Source organism: Empidonax traillii, unplaced genomic scaffold (assembly GCF_003031625.1).
Source record: "Empidonax traillii isolate 1590-97213 ecotype Southwest subspecies unplaced genomic scaffold, ASM303162v1 scaffold1189:size291722, whole genome shotgun sequence".
In the NCBI taxonomy this organism is placed as follows: domain Eukaryota; kingdom Metazoa; phylum Chordata; class Aves; order Passeriformes; family Tyrannidae; genus Empidonax; species Empidonax traillii.
The window spans coordinates 270693-288063 of NW_020956382.1; the positions used below are offsets into that span (position 1 = coordinate 270693).

Below are 17371 nucleotides of genomic sequence, written 5' to 3' on the forward strand. Positions count from 1 at the left end.
CCTGTGACCTGAAATTACGGATCGAGCAGATGTTGTTGGTCTTTTAGGTAAGACTTGCAGTGCCTTGACTTCTGTGAGAAAGCAAAGGACCTGTTTTATTTTAGGTCATCAGACAGCTTTTACCTGGGTTAGGAAAAATGCAGCTGTTATGCACTGTTTTGTTATGAAGAAATGCTTTCCTGCTCTATTGTTTATGCCACTGGCACAGGTCAGCCTTAATTTCTGCTGCTGTAAATAGCTCACGCAGGCTCAGGTGCCAAGAGTCTCCGACTTTAAACATTCAGGACGCATCCCATCTGTAGATGAGACTGTGGGTTTGATGTCTGCCCAAAAAAAAAAAGAGAAGCTACACACCTGCAGAGGTCTGCAAAGAAGGGGCAATACTCTTCTTGAATGCTCCTGTAACTGCTTTTTTTTTTTTTTTCTACAAACGTGAGGTTTCACCATCAAATATTTTTAGAAGGGAATGTCATTATGTGCCTGATTACCTCTCATTTCCTTGAAGGAACATCATGAATACCTAACAGGCCCAGGAGTCGGGGGGAAATAACAAATAAGAGGTTTTCTTGGCAATACAGAACAGAAAGGAAGGCTGATGCGGGAGCTCGGGTGTCCCGGTGCATTTTGCTGCCACAAAAACAGCGGCACGTTGATGGTGACAGTGGTAAAAAAATCATTAGTGATTTAAATCCAGTGATGATGGTCAGCAGTTAAATGTGGGCATATTCAGGACAAGAATGTTTCTGAGTTATTCAGCAACCCCTTTAAGATTATGGCCTTAACCCTCTTGAGTCTGTTTTAAACATTTGAGTCATTCCACACAAGACTGGGGGCCAATAATTGTAACTGTGAAGGTTTCCATTTAAAATGGAAAACAAGAAATGGAAAATAAGAAATGGGAATATACTGAGCCTCCACAAAAAGGAAAACCAAGACCCTTTCTTTTAGGATTTTGAGAAAAAAAAATTCCTGGTCTTTTCAGTTTTATCTTCTTCCTGCCCTGAGTGCATGTGAAGCACGTCGCACTCCTCGCTGTTGTCATTCTGTCCTGGAAACAAATATTAATAGTGAATTCTTACGGATGTGCCCAAAAGGAGCGTGTTGATGCACGATTCTGGATGATCCTAGCATAGTGAATGGCTGAAAATCAACGTGCCAATCATAAATGCTGCAGTTGGGTTGATCCCAGATCCTCCACTGCAGTTGGCTCCCCTCGCCAAACGAGCGAAACGCAACCGTGTGCTTATAAAATAAAGGCTTATTTTTTTTCCCTTTTGCCTCCCCAGGTGATCTCATGCATTTGCCACCCTACCTTAGGATGGACTTTTTATTGAACCGTGGCGTGCAGGGCACGAGCAGAGACCTGGGTTTGGGCCAAGCCTGCCTGGAGCCCCAGAAAAGCCGGACCTTGAAGCGCCCCACCGTCCTGGAGCCGATCCCCATGGAGGCATCCTCCACGAGAGATGCTCAGTCATGGCAACCTGGTGCTGTGGCAACGTTACCTCAGCGAGAAGGAGCTGAGCTGGGACAGGCAGCGAAAATGAGCAGCTCCCAAGAATCCCTGCTGGACTCCCGGGGCCACTTGAAAGGAACCAACCCCTACGCAAAATCTTACACCCTGGTATAACGAAAAGAGCATGGCTGGACAGTGGCTGTAAATATTTACACTGAAAACAAACAAACAAAAAAACAAACAAATCCAATGAAAGCTACCTTTTTTTTATTGAATTCCAATATTTATAATTAAAGAAGAAGATTGCCAAAATATTTGACAAAAAAAAAATAATAATATGAACGACAGACAGTGCAAAGACTCTCTTGCTTTTTTTCTGTCTGAGTGTGAGCTTCATCTGACTGGACATCTGAATTTTTGGGTAAAAGAGTCCAGTTTTCTGATCTTCACAAGCGTTTGTGTTTTTACTGATTTTCTACGAAGTGCATGGAGACTTAACTAAAATATTTTAACTGGAAGTTCCATCAGACAAGATTTAAAAGGGAAAAAAAAAATCACAAAAAAAAAATCCACCCTATTTGTGAATTCAACAGGAACATTGATTTGGAAAAACAAAAAGTCTTTTGTCATGTTTGCACTTTTTTTTTTTTTTTAAATTAGAAAATGGGTCCTTGATTGTTCTCTTTTTTTTTTTGTTGTTAATTAGGATGAGTGATGTCAGTGGAGTGAGGAGATTGATTTGGGTTTTTTTTTTAACATTAATTTAATGAGACACTCTTTGCATTTTGTCTATGCGAAATAAAAGGGTCTTCTGCCTTTATTTGTGATGTCTGATTCCATTGCCTTTAGCTGGGCTTGTTTTTCCCAAGTGTAATAACCATGTCAGTGCCATACTCTGAACATCTTCTTGTGCCTCTGGGCAGAAAAGGGAAGCAGGGAAAAAAATTGGGATTCACTTACCCACCACCTTTTTTACTGCCATGGGGCGGAGAATGGGGGCAAGTCCTGAGTGCCCTGAACCAAACCCACCCAGGACTCTCAGCATGGGACTCACCTGACACCAAGAGGCTTTTGCTGGGCTTCAATATTTGCTGGATCAGAAGAAATGTGCTGATGTTGCTTTACTTACTCCTTATGAATGGATCTTGAGTCCATTTGGGAGCAGCTCTTACAGAAATGAGTTGCTTACGTAAAGACTGGGGAGGTGGGGGGGGAGGAAAAAAACCCAGCTTTTCCCATAATAGGAAAAATGGGATGAAAAAGTTATTCCAGGTCTAAGATCAACGTGCCTTTTTTCAGAGGGGAAAAAAAAAAAATCTTGTTACGTGGGAGCTGTCAGCTCCTATTACTTTGTTGCATCTTCTGGTTCCACGGGAAGTGATATTGCTTGTTTTATAGGAAGCATAAAAGATTGAACAGCACAGTCAGGGTTTTTAACTCAACAGCATCGGGAAGTGCCTCCCTGTGTGTGTGTCCTGGCCACCTTGGCATGCCCTGACCAGGAGAACAGGGAGAAGAGCACCCCAAATTAGTCCAGACACGCTGGCTGGAAGTATCAGGTGAGGTGTGGAAGCAGCAGAGCTTGGAATGTTCGGGAAGGACGGGAATGTCCCGTGCTTTCCCCCGTTGGTGACAGTGTGGGCACTGCTCCTGCAGACATTCCTGCCCCAGGAGCAGTTCAAGTAGTTGGAAAACAGAAAAGGGCAGCAATGTATAATTGTTTCATGGCTTTCATTAATGGGGTTGTGCTGCTGTAAGGGCAGTAAGTTAGCAAAGTGCTTGAAATGAATCAAGCTGCGTTTGCATCCTTAGCTCTGTCAAGCCCAAGTGCTAAAGTTTGGGAATTCCAACAGGAGAAGCCAAATGAGGACATCCCTGAGGTATGTACTTCTTCTGGAAATACAAAGGGGTGCTGAGATGTCACTCAGATAAGGAACCACTTCCCATCTAGGCTGTCTATTTGACTAATATGGTCATAAACTAGGTTAAAAAATTAAAAAAAAAAAAAAAAAGAAATACATCATAAAAATTAACCAACCCCCCCACAAACCCAACAACAAACTAAACCCCAACCTTTTGCCTCCATTAAAAAAAAAAATTATTCAAACAGAATGAAAAAAACTGTGTTATTGCTATGGTTTAGTTGGCATGGTGGTGGTTGGTCAAAGGTTGGACTTAATGATCCTGGAGGTCTTTTCCAACCTAAATGATCCTGTGATGATTACACGAAAAAAATATTCAGCCATTCATTTGCTTTGGTTTGTTGTGTGGTTTTGTTTTCCATAGGGAGAAATGTAGTTGATGAGAACCTGATTTAATCATGCAGAAAGAAATCTCTTTAAATATTTCCCATTGAAAAACTCCACAGAAAATGAAACTTTTATAGAAGATTTCAGTTCTTTTTGATTCCCTCAAAACTCTTTTCTGCTGTGCTCAGCTTGAGCTGGATGGGGCATCAGCACTGCATGTACAAATAAAAATTGATTTTCTCAGTAGCATTCAGGACTTTTGAGTCTCAGGCCAATTTTATATTCCATATTCCAAGCTTCCTTTTTGTCCTCTGTAAAAAGGTGAAAAGCTTTTGGGCAAAATCAAGGCTTGATAAACTTGCTCCCTTGGCTCTCGGCTGCCCTCAAGCACAGGGGTGGTTGGTCCTGTGGCTCCCCACCAAAACCTGCCTTCAGCAAGATACAAGGAGAAAATATTCCCATTTCAAACTGCTGGTGACTGCTGAGAGTGTAAATATTCCAGTATCTCCCCACATCTACCTTTGGGTGATGATCTGGAAAGTGCCAACCGTCCTTGGCTGAGTGAGGCTTCCCCCTCATCTGTATTCAACGGGCCTGGCAATATCCATCCTCCTTAAGAAAGTGAAGACGCCTTTGGGGGGGCCCATATTCAAAGAAATTCATTGCAAGGCTCCTGCTGCTTGAAATCAGAGTGGAACCAGGGCTGCTGCTTCACTCGGGGAGGCTGAGCCCTGCGGGGTTCCTGGCTCCGTGCCCCACATCCAGCCGGCTCTTCGGGATGTGTGACTGTAAACATGTGCACACCCCCCCCTGGCTGGGGGGGTTTATTGGCTTTTAATCTTCCAAACAGCACTGGAGCAGCAGAGCTGCATAAACATGTAACAGAAGCTTTAAGGAAGTGACTGTCCTCCCATCCAGGCAGGGTTTGGAGGTGAACCTCGGATCGGCGCAGCTGGGAACAGACAGATCCCTGCAGGACAGCAGGAAGTGTGCTGGTGTGTCTCTACCAGCACCACTGCAAACGTTTCCCTGTAAGAGAACCACCAAAATCCATGGATCCTGTATGCCTGCATCCTGGCATGGGGTATACTTAGAAACACAGGATCATTTAGGTTGGAAAAAACCTCCCAGGTCATCGAGTCCCCTCTGTGCCCCATCCCCACCTTGTCCCCCAGCCCGGAGCACTGAGTGCCATGGCCAGGCATTCCTTGGACATCTCCAGGGCTGGGCACTCCAAACCTCCCTGGGCAGCCCCTGCCAAGGCCTGACAACCCACTCAGTGGAGAAATTCTTCCTGACGTCCAATCTGACCCTCCCCTGGTGCTGATTTTTGCCGATTTCCTCTTGTCCTCTCTCAGGTTGCCTGGGAAAAGAGGCCAACCCACACCTGGCTAGAAACTCCTTCCAGGTGTTTGTAGAGAGCAATAAAGTCCCCCCTGAGGCTCCTTTTCTCCAGCTGCTCCTGGCCCTTCCCCAGCTCTGTTCCCTTCCCTGGATGCGCTCCAGCCCCTCAATGTCTCTCTTGCCCCGAGGGGTCCAGGACTGGACACAGCCCTGGAGGTGTGACCTCACCAGTGCCCAGAGGGACAGTCTCTGCCCTGGTCCTGCTGGCCACACTATTTTTGACACAGGCCAGGTGCCACTGGCCTTCTTGGCCACCTGGGCACATGGTGGACACACTAGTTCCCCCACTGCACCAAATGCCTGCTTGAAAACATTCATAGAGGTGAAAACAACAGTTGGCATCAGCGTGAGGTCTCAACAGAAAAGCCCTAAAGCACCAGAACATCACGGTATCAATGGGAGCACATCTTGCACAAAACTGTGACTCCGAGTCCCGAGGGTGAGAGGAGACTTTACTTCAAAAGAGGAATTTAAGAGATAAAGTTCTTCCCTGTCTTCTGGCTGCTAGAAATCAGAGCTCCTTAGAGAGACTCACTGCTTTTCACGTTATACTTTTCCTCATACCCCAACCTCAGCTAACCCTTTAATGACTCACAGATAGCAATTAACGCTCCCTTTTTGTCTCAAATGAGTTAGCAACTCCCTCACTCCTACCTTTTCTAAGAACGCTTTTATCCTTTATCCCATTAGTGTTTCATTTAAATTGTCTGATTAACGCAGTCGCGTTAAACTCAGTGCAGTCTTTCCCTCTCCTTGTTTTCAGGGTGGAACTTGCTTTTCCTACTCAGAACCACAGACGTTTCGACTGATTAAAAGCTTATCTTTTGGTCAGTTTTTTTTTTTCACCAGGTGAGCTCCGTAGAAATGGTACCACAGCTAAGAAAAGTTAGGAATTATAAACAAGGTGAGGTCTTGTTTTACCAAATAATGCAGCTGGGAAAAAAAAAAAAAAGCCTAGGCTGCCTTTTGGCACAAAAAGAATCCAGAGGAACTATGTACAATCAGCTTTCCCACTTTCCCAGGCAGCTGGGGGGATGCAGGTGGGCAATAAGTCTCTCCCCGATTCCTTGCATGAAGTAATTTGGGGTAAATATCTTCAGGCTTTGACACCCAACATCCTTTGCCAGCCCAGTCGGGGGTGGGGGGGGGTCTTGCTTGGTTGGGTTTAGGGTGTTTTTTGGGGGGGTGTCCCTTTTTTTATTCTGAAGATCTGAACAACAAAGAGGTGGGATTAGGGGGCAGCTGGAAAGACAAACTGCCAGCACACCTTTTTCCTGGGCAGGCTGGAAAACTCTCCCAGAGAAGGAAGTTTTATTTTAAAAGGAAGGAAAAGTAAAAAAGAAGAAGAAGGAAAAAAAAAAAAAAAAAAAGAAAGCATACAGCCCGTTCATAGTTTCAGTGCTAGTCAGGTTATTTTAGGTCACAGCAGTTGCTTAATGGGCTCTCTTGGTCGACTATGAAGCATTCCAGCAGGGAAAAGAGAGTGCTTTTCACCATTAATTTTCTCTGAGCTTGCCTGAGCCTCCCAAGGGAAACCTCCCCACCTCCCCAGAAGGAAAATGCCTCTGTAGGAAGTGCAGGAGCCCAGCACACTCCGCCAGCACTGCCAGGGGTCACGCAGTGCATTTCCCTCGAGGGGGTCTTGTAGTTTCTCAACTACCCCTCCTGTTTTCACAATGAATTTCATGCTCCTTTCTTTCAGCATTTCAGGGCAGAAGGTGCTAGCATTGACACGAAAGGGCTCTGTAACTATTTTCAGGGTTGGCAAGGACCCAGCAGGACTTCAGTACGGGACAGCCTTGCTCCCCACCCTGCAGCACCTTCCTCCCGGCTCTGCCCTCCCAGGTGAATGATTTTCCCCTTCACAGGCACCTGCTTTTGAGGCCAGATGGGGGATGAGGGGACAAGTGGCAGGGATCACTCTGAGTGGAGAGCCACAGTGAGAGGGGAGAGCATTCCTGCCTGTTGGAACAACCACCTGAGCATAAAATGAAGCCCTGTCTGTCTGCAAAGTGCTTGGCAGGAGGAAGGATGCTGCAGGTATTTGCTCTGATGCTGCTGGACACACACACACACACACACAGCCTTTCTAGCCAGAGATTTATTTTTTTAATTAATGGGAAATATATACCCATGAGAGATTACTAAAGCTCTGGGACTGAGTGTGAGAGAAACCAATTTCTCGGAGTACCCAAACTAAAAACTTGCTTTGAGATAAACTGGTGAAGTTACTGGTTTTACATTGAAACCTGCCAAGTTTTCACTCTCTCATCCTTTCAGAAAGCACAACCCACCCCCCACAGTTCAAACCTCTGGACTCCTATTTAATTGAAAGTGAGAAAGATAGAGGTGTTTCATAAAAGGATAGCACATAATGGTGAGAGAGCAGAGAAATCCACAACACAATGGGAAGAAAAGGTGGAAAACCTGAAGAAATGGTGTCATTACGGCTACTTGCCATCAGAGCTGCACTTGAGGTGCAAAGAAAAGGTGCAAAGATGTAGTTTAACTGAACGTGGGCAATGTTCCAAAATCACATTACTACATCTTTGCACCTTTTCTTTGCACCTGAAGTTTTTCCAGTAAGCCTTCTTTCAGGGCTGCAGTCCCAGGGGGGACAGAAAAATCACCTGGTACAGCAGTTTGACAGAGAAAGCAGTTGTGTCAGTGCTATTTGTAGTGCAGTGGAGGCCTTGGATGGAGTGGGGAGGGAAGGGAGCGCTGCAGCTGGGGCTTGGAAACAACAAGCACATATGGAAACATGGACTGTGATAAATTTTCCACTGGCTGTGCTTGATCCTGCAGATTTTCCCTAAAGAAAGCACTCTGGCTTCATGAACAGCTTGACAGTCCTCTCTCTTCCCATCCCCTTCCAGGTCTCATCCTTTCTTCCCCTCCCATCCTGCCCTCGATTTTCAGAGGATTTCAAGGCTGCAGAAACTCAGTGCAGCTGCCTCTGGGTCCAAGGGAACGTTTTCTTCCCTTCATCCCTTCTGGAAGTACCTCCAGCCTCCCCCAGTCCCTGTCAAGCTGAGCCCTTGCAGCCCTGGGGCAGCCACCACCCTGCTCCTGTAAAACCCGAAAAATGGGATCAGGGGCTCCCCTGTATCCCAGACAAGTCTCACTGCAGATCATTCACAAACATCCCAGAGCCTGGACATGGACAGCTCAGCTCTGATGGATAAGGCGGATAAGGGTCATTCCAGACGCTTGAAATGGATGCCTGCCTCGCCCAGAGCTGCAGCTCCCATTGTACTGGAGAGGATAAATAGGTTGGTGATATTAAAGACTCCCAGGTGGGGGCAGGTCTGCTGGAGCCTTTGCACACCAGGGTGATGTCCAGCTGTCACCCCATGCCTGTCTGGTGAGCCAGGGACTCTCAGGGAAGCGGGAGCTCACTGGGACTCTGCTGGATTTAAATAACATTATCCCAAAAGCACAGGGCAGGGACACTTCTGCTCGTGCAGAAAATCATTAGAGAGCTGAAAGGCTCTGCTCTGTACCAGATTCTTCACCTCCGTGTAATTGCTCCAACATTAGTAATAGTAAAATTATATGCTTCCATAAGGAAACTTAAATTAAATGCAACCTAAATCAATTTGAACTTTAAAACATGGAGCTCATACCACCTGTTCTTCCTAAAGAACAAATTATATCTAAGCCCCAAGGTCAGCAGCAAAGGGAAAGCTTAATTAAAGTTGATAACAGACTACATAATCACACCTGAACCTACATACAAATAGACGAAGAAGCACCAGAAGCCATTTATTTTATTCAGGTATCCTTGCCTGGGCTCTAATAAGATTTTCCTTTTAAAATGGCAGCAGCTTCAGCTGCATTTCATCTTCCAGGCACAGAAATGAATGGATACCTTGGCAAGCCGCTCTCCACCAACCACAAAAGGTGGTTCATTAGTCTCTGCTGCGTTGGGCCATAGCTCTTTGCACTCCTAATTAAATCCTCCTCTTTGAAGGTGAGCCCTTTCCAGCATCTGTGAGCAGAATCACCTCGGGCGGAGGAGCCAGAGCAATCGGGAACGCGGGATTGATGAGGTGCTGCTAAAAATAGCTGCGCAGTTTTCCTTGCCACTTCAAAGAGAGAGCTAAAACAAAACGCTGGAGAAGGGAGCGAGAGGCGCTCGTTTCGGGGCACGCTTTGTTCGAGGAAGGTTTGGGGTTGAGCAGCTGGAGACGAGTCGGTGGGACCACCCGGCTGGAGCACGCGGGGCGTTTTTGGGATATGGGCTGCTCTTCACGGCCCCGGGGCAGGGGAACGTCACAGCTGAACGTGGGTTTTCAGCCCAAACAGGGCGATGGGAATGGGTGGGATTGCGGGTTATTCCTGGCCAATCTGCCGTTCACTGTCCAGCTGCCGCCTGGACAATGAGTCGCTTATCCGTGCTTAGGGTGGGCAAGGCGTACCCACGGACACGCGTGCTCTTTGTCAGGACCGGCACGGAAATGATGATCATCACGACCCTTTCGCTGCGTTTGCACCTGGGGGAAGGACGCGGGGAAAGGCCCTGTAGCAGCAAGAAACCGCATCAATCAGCTCCTTTCAGCCACGTCGCTCCCCCCGGTGCTTTGTCTCAGCTGGGTGTGGGCACAGCTGAACTTTTTGTGGCCCATCCCCGTAGCCATCATTGCCCTATCCAGGAGACAATGTCTCCTGGTTATTTTTATAACTCGGTATTTCATTCTTTACTCCTCACAGCAAGGAGCTGAGCTCCTAAATGCATTCAGCACAAGATCGCAAGTCAGAGACTTTTAGAGACAGAAGCTCAGGGCAAGGTGAAGGGAGTGATTTACTCTGACTAGAAGAAAAGGAAAAGAATTGAAGTCTGAGAGTGCTAGAAAGTGCTCTGCATCAAACGTTAAAAGTATAGCAAGCCCATGATGTCCCTTTGCAGCTGTGAACCTGTTTTCAGACACACGAGCACACAGCAGGTCCCTGCGAGCTGTATCCAGTGCTGTCCCATCCCTTCCTCACATGGCAGAGCCAACTGCGACACCACATCCATTTCCATATGGAAACGGTCAGCGTTTGCCTCCTCAGGAACTTGCAGAAAGCTTCATGCCAAAGCTGGCAGTGCCAAGAAGAATATGTTTGGTCCAAAGATCACTGCCCCTAATTATGATTATGCTCATGAGGCTTGTTCCAGTGCCTGGTGATCAGGGAACTCACTGGAAAAGACCACTCAGCAGACCCAAAATTTTCATGGCAGTCTCTCGTTTTCAGCCACATCCAGCAGGAAAACAGCCTGGTCTCCTGCCAGTTCAATCAGCTGGCCCGAAATAAATGAGAGTTGTCTGAGTCTGAGGCAACAAACCATCTCCCAAATTCAACTTGGGCATCCCATGGCATCTGCCTGTTGGGAGCCTCTTTCTCCTGGACTGGGGAGGTTTAACAGAGGCTTGTGGGGATTCAGCTTCTAAGTGGGAGCTTTGAGAGTCTCCACCCTTTGGATGACCTTGGCAGCTTCCATCAGTTGCCAGGAAGCTGCCCAAGCCACCATCTGTAACAACAACGGGCTGCAAACAGAAAATAAACATTTGCATCTACAGTTTTGCAGGGTTTTTTTGTTATAAAATGAGGAAAGGCAAATTTCAGAATTTCCATTCTCCTGGCAAGCCACACATCTTCTTTCTCTGCCTTGGGAGGCAAATGAAAAGATTTCCAACACTCACATTCTCTGAGAACAGACAGTGGTTTTGGCCACATCCAGTGACAATCACATTGACATGTTTTCTCTGTGCTGCACTGTCTGGAAAGCAGAGCAGTCAGGACAAGGCTGGACAAGGGCTGGGGCTCAGCAGGGCTGTTGAAATTACCCATTACAGAGCCCAGGGTACAAACAACTTGCCTTGAGCCCAGTGAGGGCTCCCAAGCAGCACATTTTCAACTGAAAGAGGCTCGAAATTTTGTCATGCAAATTAGCAATTGCTCAAATGCCGGCTGAGCTATCAGCTGGTGCTGACACATTTGAACTTATCAGAGAGCTCAAGATCCGTGGACCTCAGGGCCTATCCCAGTCCCCGGGGCAACTTCCAAACACACCAACAGAAAGCACAGTTCCTGGAGGGAAATGGCACATTGTGTGCATGAGAATGAAACAATTTCCCAGACATGAGACCTGGAGCAGCCTTTACAGATCACTGAAGAAGATCAGCCTGGATCACATAAGAAGAAAGCAAGCCTTGCCTACTTACCCAGCAATATATTGACTTGTTTCTTGCATGGCTCCATAACAGAAACTCATCTGCAAAGCCTGCTCAATCCCAGTAAAACACACATCTAGGTTTGACAGGACAAAATTTGTCTCATTTTTACAGTCACTGAAGTGCCAAAGACTCCAGTAGGGGTTTATGACAAGAGAAGCAGGTGCGTAATAAAGGAGGTGAGTGCTCCACTTGGAGAGGAAAAATGGCAGGGACCGAGAGTGGAAATTCACCACCTTGGAAAAATTCACCACGACTCGAAATTCACCAAGTTTTGCCATGTAAACAAAGTTATGCATAGCTGATGCCTGTGCCAAGATGATGTTTGACAATACAGCTTCTATCTTTTGCGGTTTTTATTAAAATTGAAAACTTCTGCATTTAGTAACAGTGGCAGTGTCAAATATAATTGTGACCCTGACAGTGACATGATGTAGCCTCAAAGGTAGCAGAACATTAAAGTCAGACGTCTCTGAGCCTTTCATTTAATCTTATTTGCACTAAAAAGATGGGACACTCCCCCCTGAATAGGGTACAGCAACATTTCTAGTAATAAAGGCTCAGGAGCTGCAGAGCTCAAAGAGGGAAAACTGCTGGTATAGACTCTCATTGGCACTTTTACAGCAAGTTATCAAGGAGTGTGACTGAATAACTCACAAGTCTGAGTGTTTTATGGGCCCCCATAACACTGTCACAGAGGGGAAGGCTGCAGGGATCAGGTGGTTTCTTCAAGGTCATTCCATAGGCACAAGACTTAAACTTTCACTGTTTGTCTTGCAGGGCTTTGTTTTGCTCAACTGAATTTGGTGGCAGGTTTGGGTGGGAAGGGACCTTAAAGATCATCCAGTGCCACCCCCTGCCATGGGCAGGGACACCTTCCACTAGCCCAGGTTGCTCCAAGCCCCATCCAACCTGGCCTTGGACACTTCGAGGGATCCGTGGGCAGCCCCATTCTCTGGGCAGCCTGTGTCAGTAGTTGTTTAATAGATGAGGGAGAGGCTGTGGATGTTCATAAACTGGACTTTAATAAAGCCTTTGACACTGTCTCCCACAGAATTCTCCTGGAGAAACTGGTTGTCCATGGCTTGGGCTTGTGCACTGTTTGCCAGAGTAAATGGGAGAGACAAAGGGAAGTGCCAGGAGAGAAGGGGAATTAAGATGAGGGGAGGGGAAAATGAGAACGAGGAGCAAAAGGAAAAAGTCCACAGAAAAGGAAAAAGTCAAGGAGTCAGAGAGACAACTGACAGTGGCTCCATCTGCAGACCTGAGGAAGCCAGTTCCCCTCAGGAAGGGTGGATGTTCCCCCCACCATGTAAATTTTCTAGAGCTGGGCTGGAGTATCCTGATGTTCCCAGTGCCAGTTCTCAGAACCCTTCTAGTCTCACTGGCTGGCAGTGGCATGGTCTGGGCCAGAAGAGGAGCAAACAAGACATCTGTGCTCTCAGGTGTCCTGAAAAACCCCCCCCCAATTGTCCTCTGTGTTCTCCAGGTGACTCCGTGTCTGTGCTGCTTCCCTGGCCATCTCAGGGCACCAGTTTGGGTTATGCAGGGAGAAAATCAGAAGGGTCAAAGCCCAACTAGAAGTCAATTTGGCCAATGCAATAAAAGGAATAAGAATGTTACTATTCATATATTAGCATCCAAAGGAGAGCTAAAAAGGGGAAGCAGTGACAAAGGAAGAGGCTGAGGTGCTTAATGCAAGTCATGCTCGACCAACCTGATCTCCTTCTATGACAGGGTGACCTGCTCAGCGAAGGAGGGAGAGGCTGGGATGGTGTTTCCCTGGACTTTCATAAAGGCTTTGACTCCATTTCCCAAAGCATTCTCCTGGAGAAACTGGATGGTCATGGCTTGGACAGGTGGACTTTTCACTGAACAGAGAACTGGCTGGACATCCAGGCCCAGGGAGGGGTGGGGAATGGAGCAACATTCCCAGGGCTCAGCACTGGGAACAGTTCCTGTTAATATATCTTAGAGTCACCTCAGCTTTTCATACACAGAATGCCATGAATATTTTCCAGGTGTGACCACAATGGGAGGTCCCAAAGATCAGGTGAAATGTTGCCCTTCGTTTGCAGGCGTTTGCTGCTTCCTCTGCCCGTGACCCCGTGCAGAGAAACCCGGGAATGTTCGTGGAGCACTTGGACACTGCGGCAGAGGCCGTGAAGTGGGATTTGAATCAGCAGGTCTCCAAGGAGACAATGAATAATTTTATGTTCATTTCAGCCTCTGAAGGGTGAATTCTAAATAAAATACAGGTATTCTAAAGGAGAAATTTGCCCATTTATAAGGAGTGGGTTGGGGGAGGGGGGGATGTGGGATTGTGAAGTCAAAACCTGTGTCATAACACATTTCATCACAGAGGAGCAAGTACCATTAATACTGCAGGGGTATCTAATTCTGGCCTTTCTCGACTTCAGATGGTTGGCTTTGCAACCCAGTTATTTTTGATGTGCTTTACAGTGTGCAGAAACTTTCTGATGGTTTCCTAAGCAATGACCTTGCTCGGGAAGAGCATTTCTGTGACTTTCACATAACTTTTATAGCTGATGTTTTCAACCAGCAGGGTCCTCTTGGGTCCATTTCTAAATATATTCTGTCTGAAGAAGTGTCAATTTTATAAAAAAAAAAAGCAGTGAGGGATGTCATTTGCAGCTCAACATTACCCAGAGTGCTGGAAAATATCTGTTGAATCAATACATAGATTTATTAAATATATACATTTATTAAAGAAAAACACAAACTATCACAGCCACAACCACAGTAAAGTATGTTACTCTGGGGAAAAACTTGCAAAACTGACTTATTTACAAAAATTCAAATGTTACCTATACCTTTAGGAAAAGCCTGCTACTTATCCCTCTTTTTCTGCTACAGTGTTTACTCCATGATTTTTACAGGCATTATTTTCCTTATGCAGGTAATTTTTTATGCTGTCTGAATACATTCAGAACACATTCAGTGCATGAACATATTCAGAATATACTTAAGTAGGCTTTTGCTCCAAGACACCTTTATTCCAGCACTCTTCATTATCAAAGTAACAATCTCATATATACAGAAAGCACCCCCAGATTTTCACCAGGAGCACTGGCCACAGCAGAAGATTTCAGGTGTAACTTTAACTCTTCAAACAGCTGAGCAATCCCCTTGAACAAAAGAAGACCCGAAGGACAAACACAGATGTTTCTTTGACACGTGCAGCCAAAGCACCTTCCAGCTGCAAAGATGAATCTTTATTTATGGAGAGTGTCTATCCCTAAAAATCGACTGTTGGCTGGGTGGGCTGGGATGGGTTTTTCTGGGCACTCTGCTCCAGAGGTGATGGGTAGGACAGTGGTGCAAGCCTGTCCTGGTGGCACCCACGGGTGGGGGCACTCCAGGAGTGTCCTGGGTCAGGTCCTGCCCTGGGTCAGGTCCCACCACAGAGCACTGATGGTGAGGTCACTGCAGGCTGAAAACCCTGCTGCAGGCTGGGACAGCCACGGGTTTTTGAGCAGGGCTTTGGGGGATTTTTTTTTTTTTTTTAAATTTCTTTTTCAAATGCAAAAGCGTTTGAAAGGTTACAATCTCTGTGACATTTTCGTGTCTCTTTTCTTGCCGCTTGCGAACCGAGGCCAAAGTGTAATTCAAATAACTGCTCTCTGAAGTCCTCTGCTTTCTCTCCTTGGCTTCCTCCGGGAGCTGGGCACTGCTCGTGGGGCTGCTCATAAAATCTTTGGAATGCTGAGTTGGAGTTGGAGCCTGGTCAAGCCAGAGAGCATCTGTCAGATGGCAAAAAACAGCCCCTGATTGAGAGAGAAGAGCAGTAGGAGTATAAAAATAAGGATTTTAGGTACCATTTGACCGTGTGAGAGAATGTCCCATGAGGCTAATCCAAATTAACACAAATTTCCATTTTTTAGCAGACATTTAATAATTGTCATTACACTTTTTTGGGGGGGAGGGGAGGCAGGGGGGCTGTTCACAGCTTTTCTATCCCAAAGTTGACCTTCAAAGAAGCTACAGCTTCTGCAAGAAAGCTTTCACTAAACAGCTCCTGCAGAGAGAGATCCCTGCTTCCCTTCCTTGGGCCCCATAAAGTGGGAATTCATTCTACAGGCCACATCCCCAGCTAGGAAAACTGAACACCGTTCCTTTTTGCAGCTGAGAACATTATATTGATTTACACTACTAATAAAACTGGTCTTCTGGGTTTTTTTCTTTATTTTTGTTTTAGGGGATATGTCCACAGATGCAGAGACAGTTTAGTAGTTTTGCATCTTTGAGTATAACACACACACTTTAGGTTACAGGAACCTGTGTATGCACATACATTTAAATTAATGTATATTTGTATTATAACCAGAGTGTCTTCAGTTCAAACACAGGTATTAGGCCATATATTACTTTATACATGAAAATGATTGAGGTAAAGTGTGTGGGGAGTAACTTTTGTTAGACCGTGAGCTGGAAAAACAGGTGTGCTTTAAGGCAGATGAATTCTTTTTCAGGGCATTTTCAGGGCTCACTTGCCCAAAACTTGTCTTTTTTCCCCGTCTTTATGCCAGATAAACTAACAAATAATTGTATCCTTACCCCCAGACCTTGTTTCACTCTGTAGCCTCAGCCCATCATGGCTGTGACAGGACTGCTGAACACAAACTGCTGCTTTCTCAAAGCTTTCTCATGGACCACACCACAATGCCCAGGCCTGAAACAGCCCCCATTTCTTATCTCTGGGTTATTTTTATTTTTCTGGGTTGTTTGTCCTCCCACAGTCCCACAATGCACATCACACCTCCCCTGGTGAGTACATGGGACCTGAGATCTGCTGCTTTCCGTGGTGGCTGAGGAGAGAAGGATTAATTAAATCTGTCCATCAGCAGGTGAAAGGCTTCCCTTTTTTTATAATGGGAAGACACACAAGTAATCTCCTTTTCCATTTATCACCTCCTATATCCTGGCACAAGGCATGGAGGTGTCGTATTCCAGGAGTCAGAAGGAAAAGGGGAGAAGATGGGGGGGATTTTCTCCAGCAGTCAAGTTTGGAAGAGCACCTGGAAACAGCCCAGGAGCAATTCATCAGCTCTGCAAGATGAAGCTGAGAAGCTGAAGCCTTTTTCCTTCTCTAAGAGCCAGCTAAAAGTAAACCAGATTGTGCTGCAATGAATTATTAAAAGGAGTTCATTTAACATCATTGTGGTCTGGCTTAAGTACAGACAGGGCAAAGTGGTTTCCCAAATCTTATTGACTTCCCTAAGTGTCCTATTATAGAGGACAAAAATGTGAGCTTGTCAGCAAAAATATCTGCTGGAGAGAACCTGACACAAAGTAAAATGAGCTTGGGGTGAAGGTAAATAGTTAAATGGGACCACCTGGTGAGAAAGAAGAATTAAAAACTTGCAGTGATTTCTTTTTAAGTGGCTCCATGGTAGAGTTCATAGAATCATAAAAGGATTTGGGTTGGCAGGAACCATAAAGTTCATCTCTTTCCAACACCTTCCCCTAGATCAGGCCGCTCCAAATCCCATCCAACCTGACCTTGAACATTTCCAGGGATGGGGCAACTACCACCTCTCTGAGCAACCTGTTCCGCTGTTTCAACCCATCATCATAAAAAGTTTCTTCCTTATATCCAGTCTAAATCCTCAGCTTGTCCAGATCCCTCTGGATGCCATCCTGTCCCTCTGGTGTGACAACAGCGCCACTCACGTGGTGCAGAGCAGCTGGAAACCATCAGGCACGCCGCTCACAGGTTTCAGGATAAATACGTTCAATAAAAAAAAAAAGACCAGGGATTTTGTTTTATCAAATTTTTTCAGTTGAAAACTAAAGGAAACACCAATGTACACTTGTTGTCTTTACATAACAAACTAAAAAGACAATATCTGTAAATATGAGAAGACTGCAAAGACAGCAGAGCTTCCCATGCCAGTTTTGCAAACATTGCACCGATTCTTCTCAGTTCTTCCAGCAGAATTTTTATTTTCTCCAATTGTCCCTCTGTGCTGTGCTGTGTAATTCCATTTCTCACAGCCTTATTAGCTTTGCCAGCAAGGCTTTTA

The 17371-nt window shown here is 45.9% G+C and overlaps 1 protein-coding gene across 1 annotated transcript in view; it reads left to right on the forward strand.

Annotated features, from left to right (window-relative positions):
• LOC114069098 (Down syndrome cell adhesion molecule homolog) overlaps positions 1 to 2273 on the forward strand; it is a 184677-nt gene extending 182404 nt beyond the window's left edge. Inside the window, exon 30 of the mRNA XM_027905653.1 lies at positions 1287 to 2273. Within this exon, the coding sequence (XP_027761454.1) occupies positions 1287 to 1627 (341 nt within the window). The 3' untranslated portion in view covers positions 1628 to 2273. The remainder of the gene's footprint in view (positions 1 to 1286) is intronic.
• Positions 2274 to 17371: the final 15098 nt, after the last annotated feature.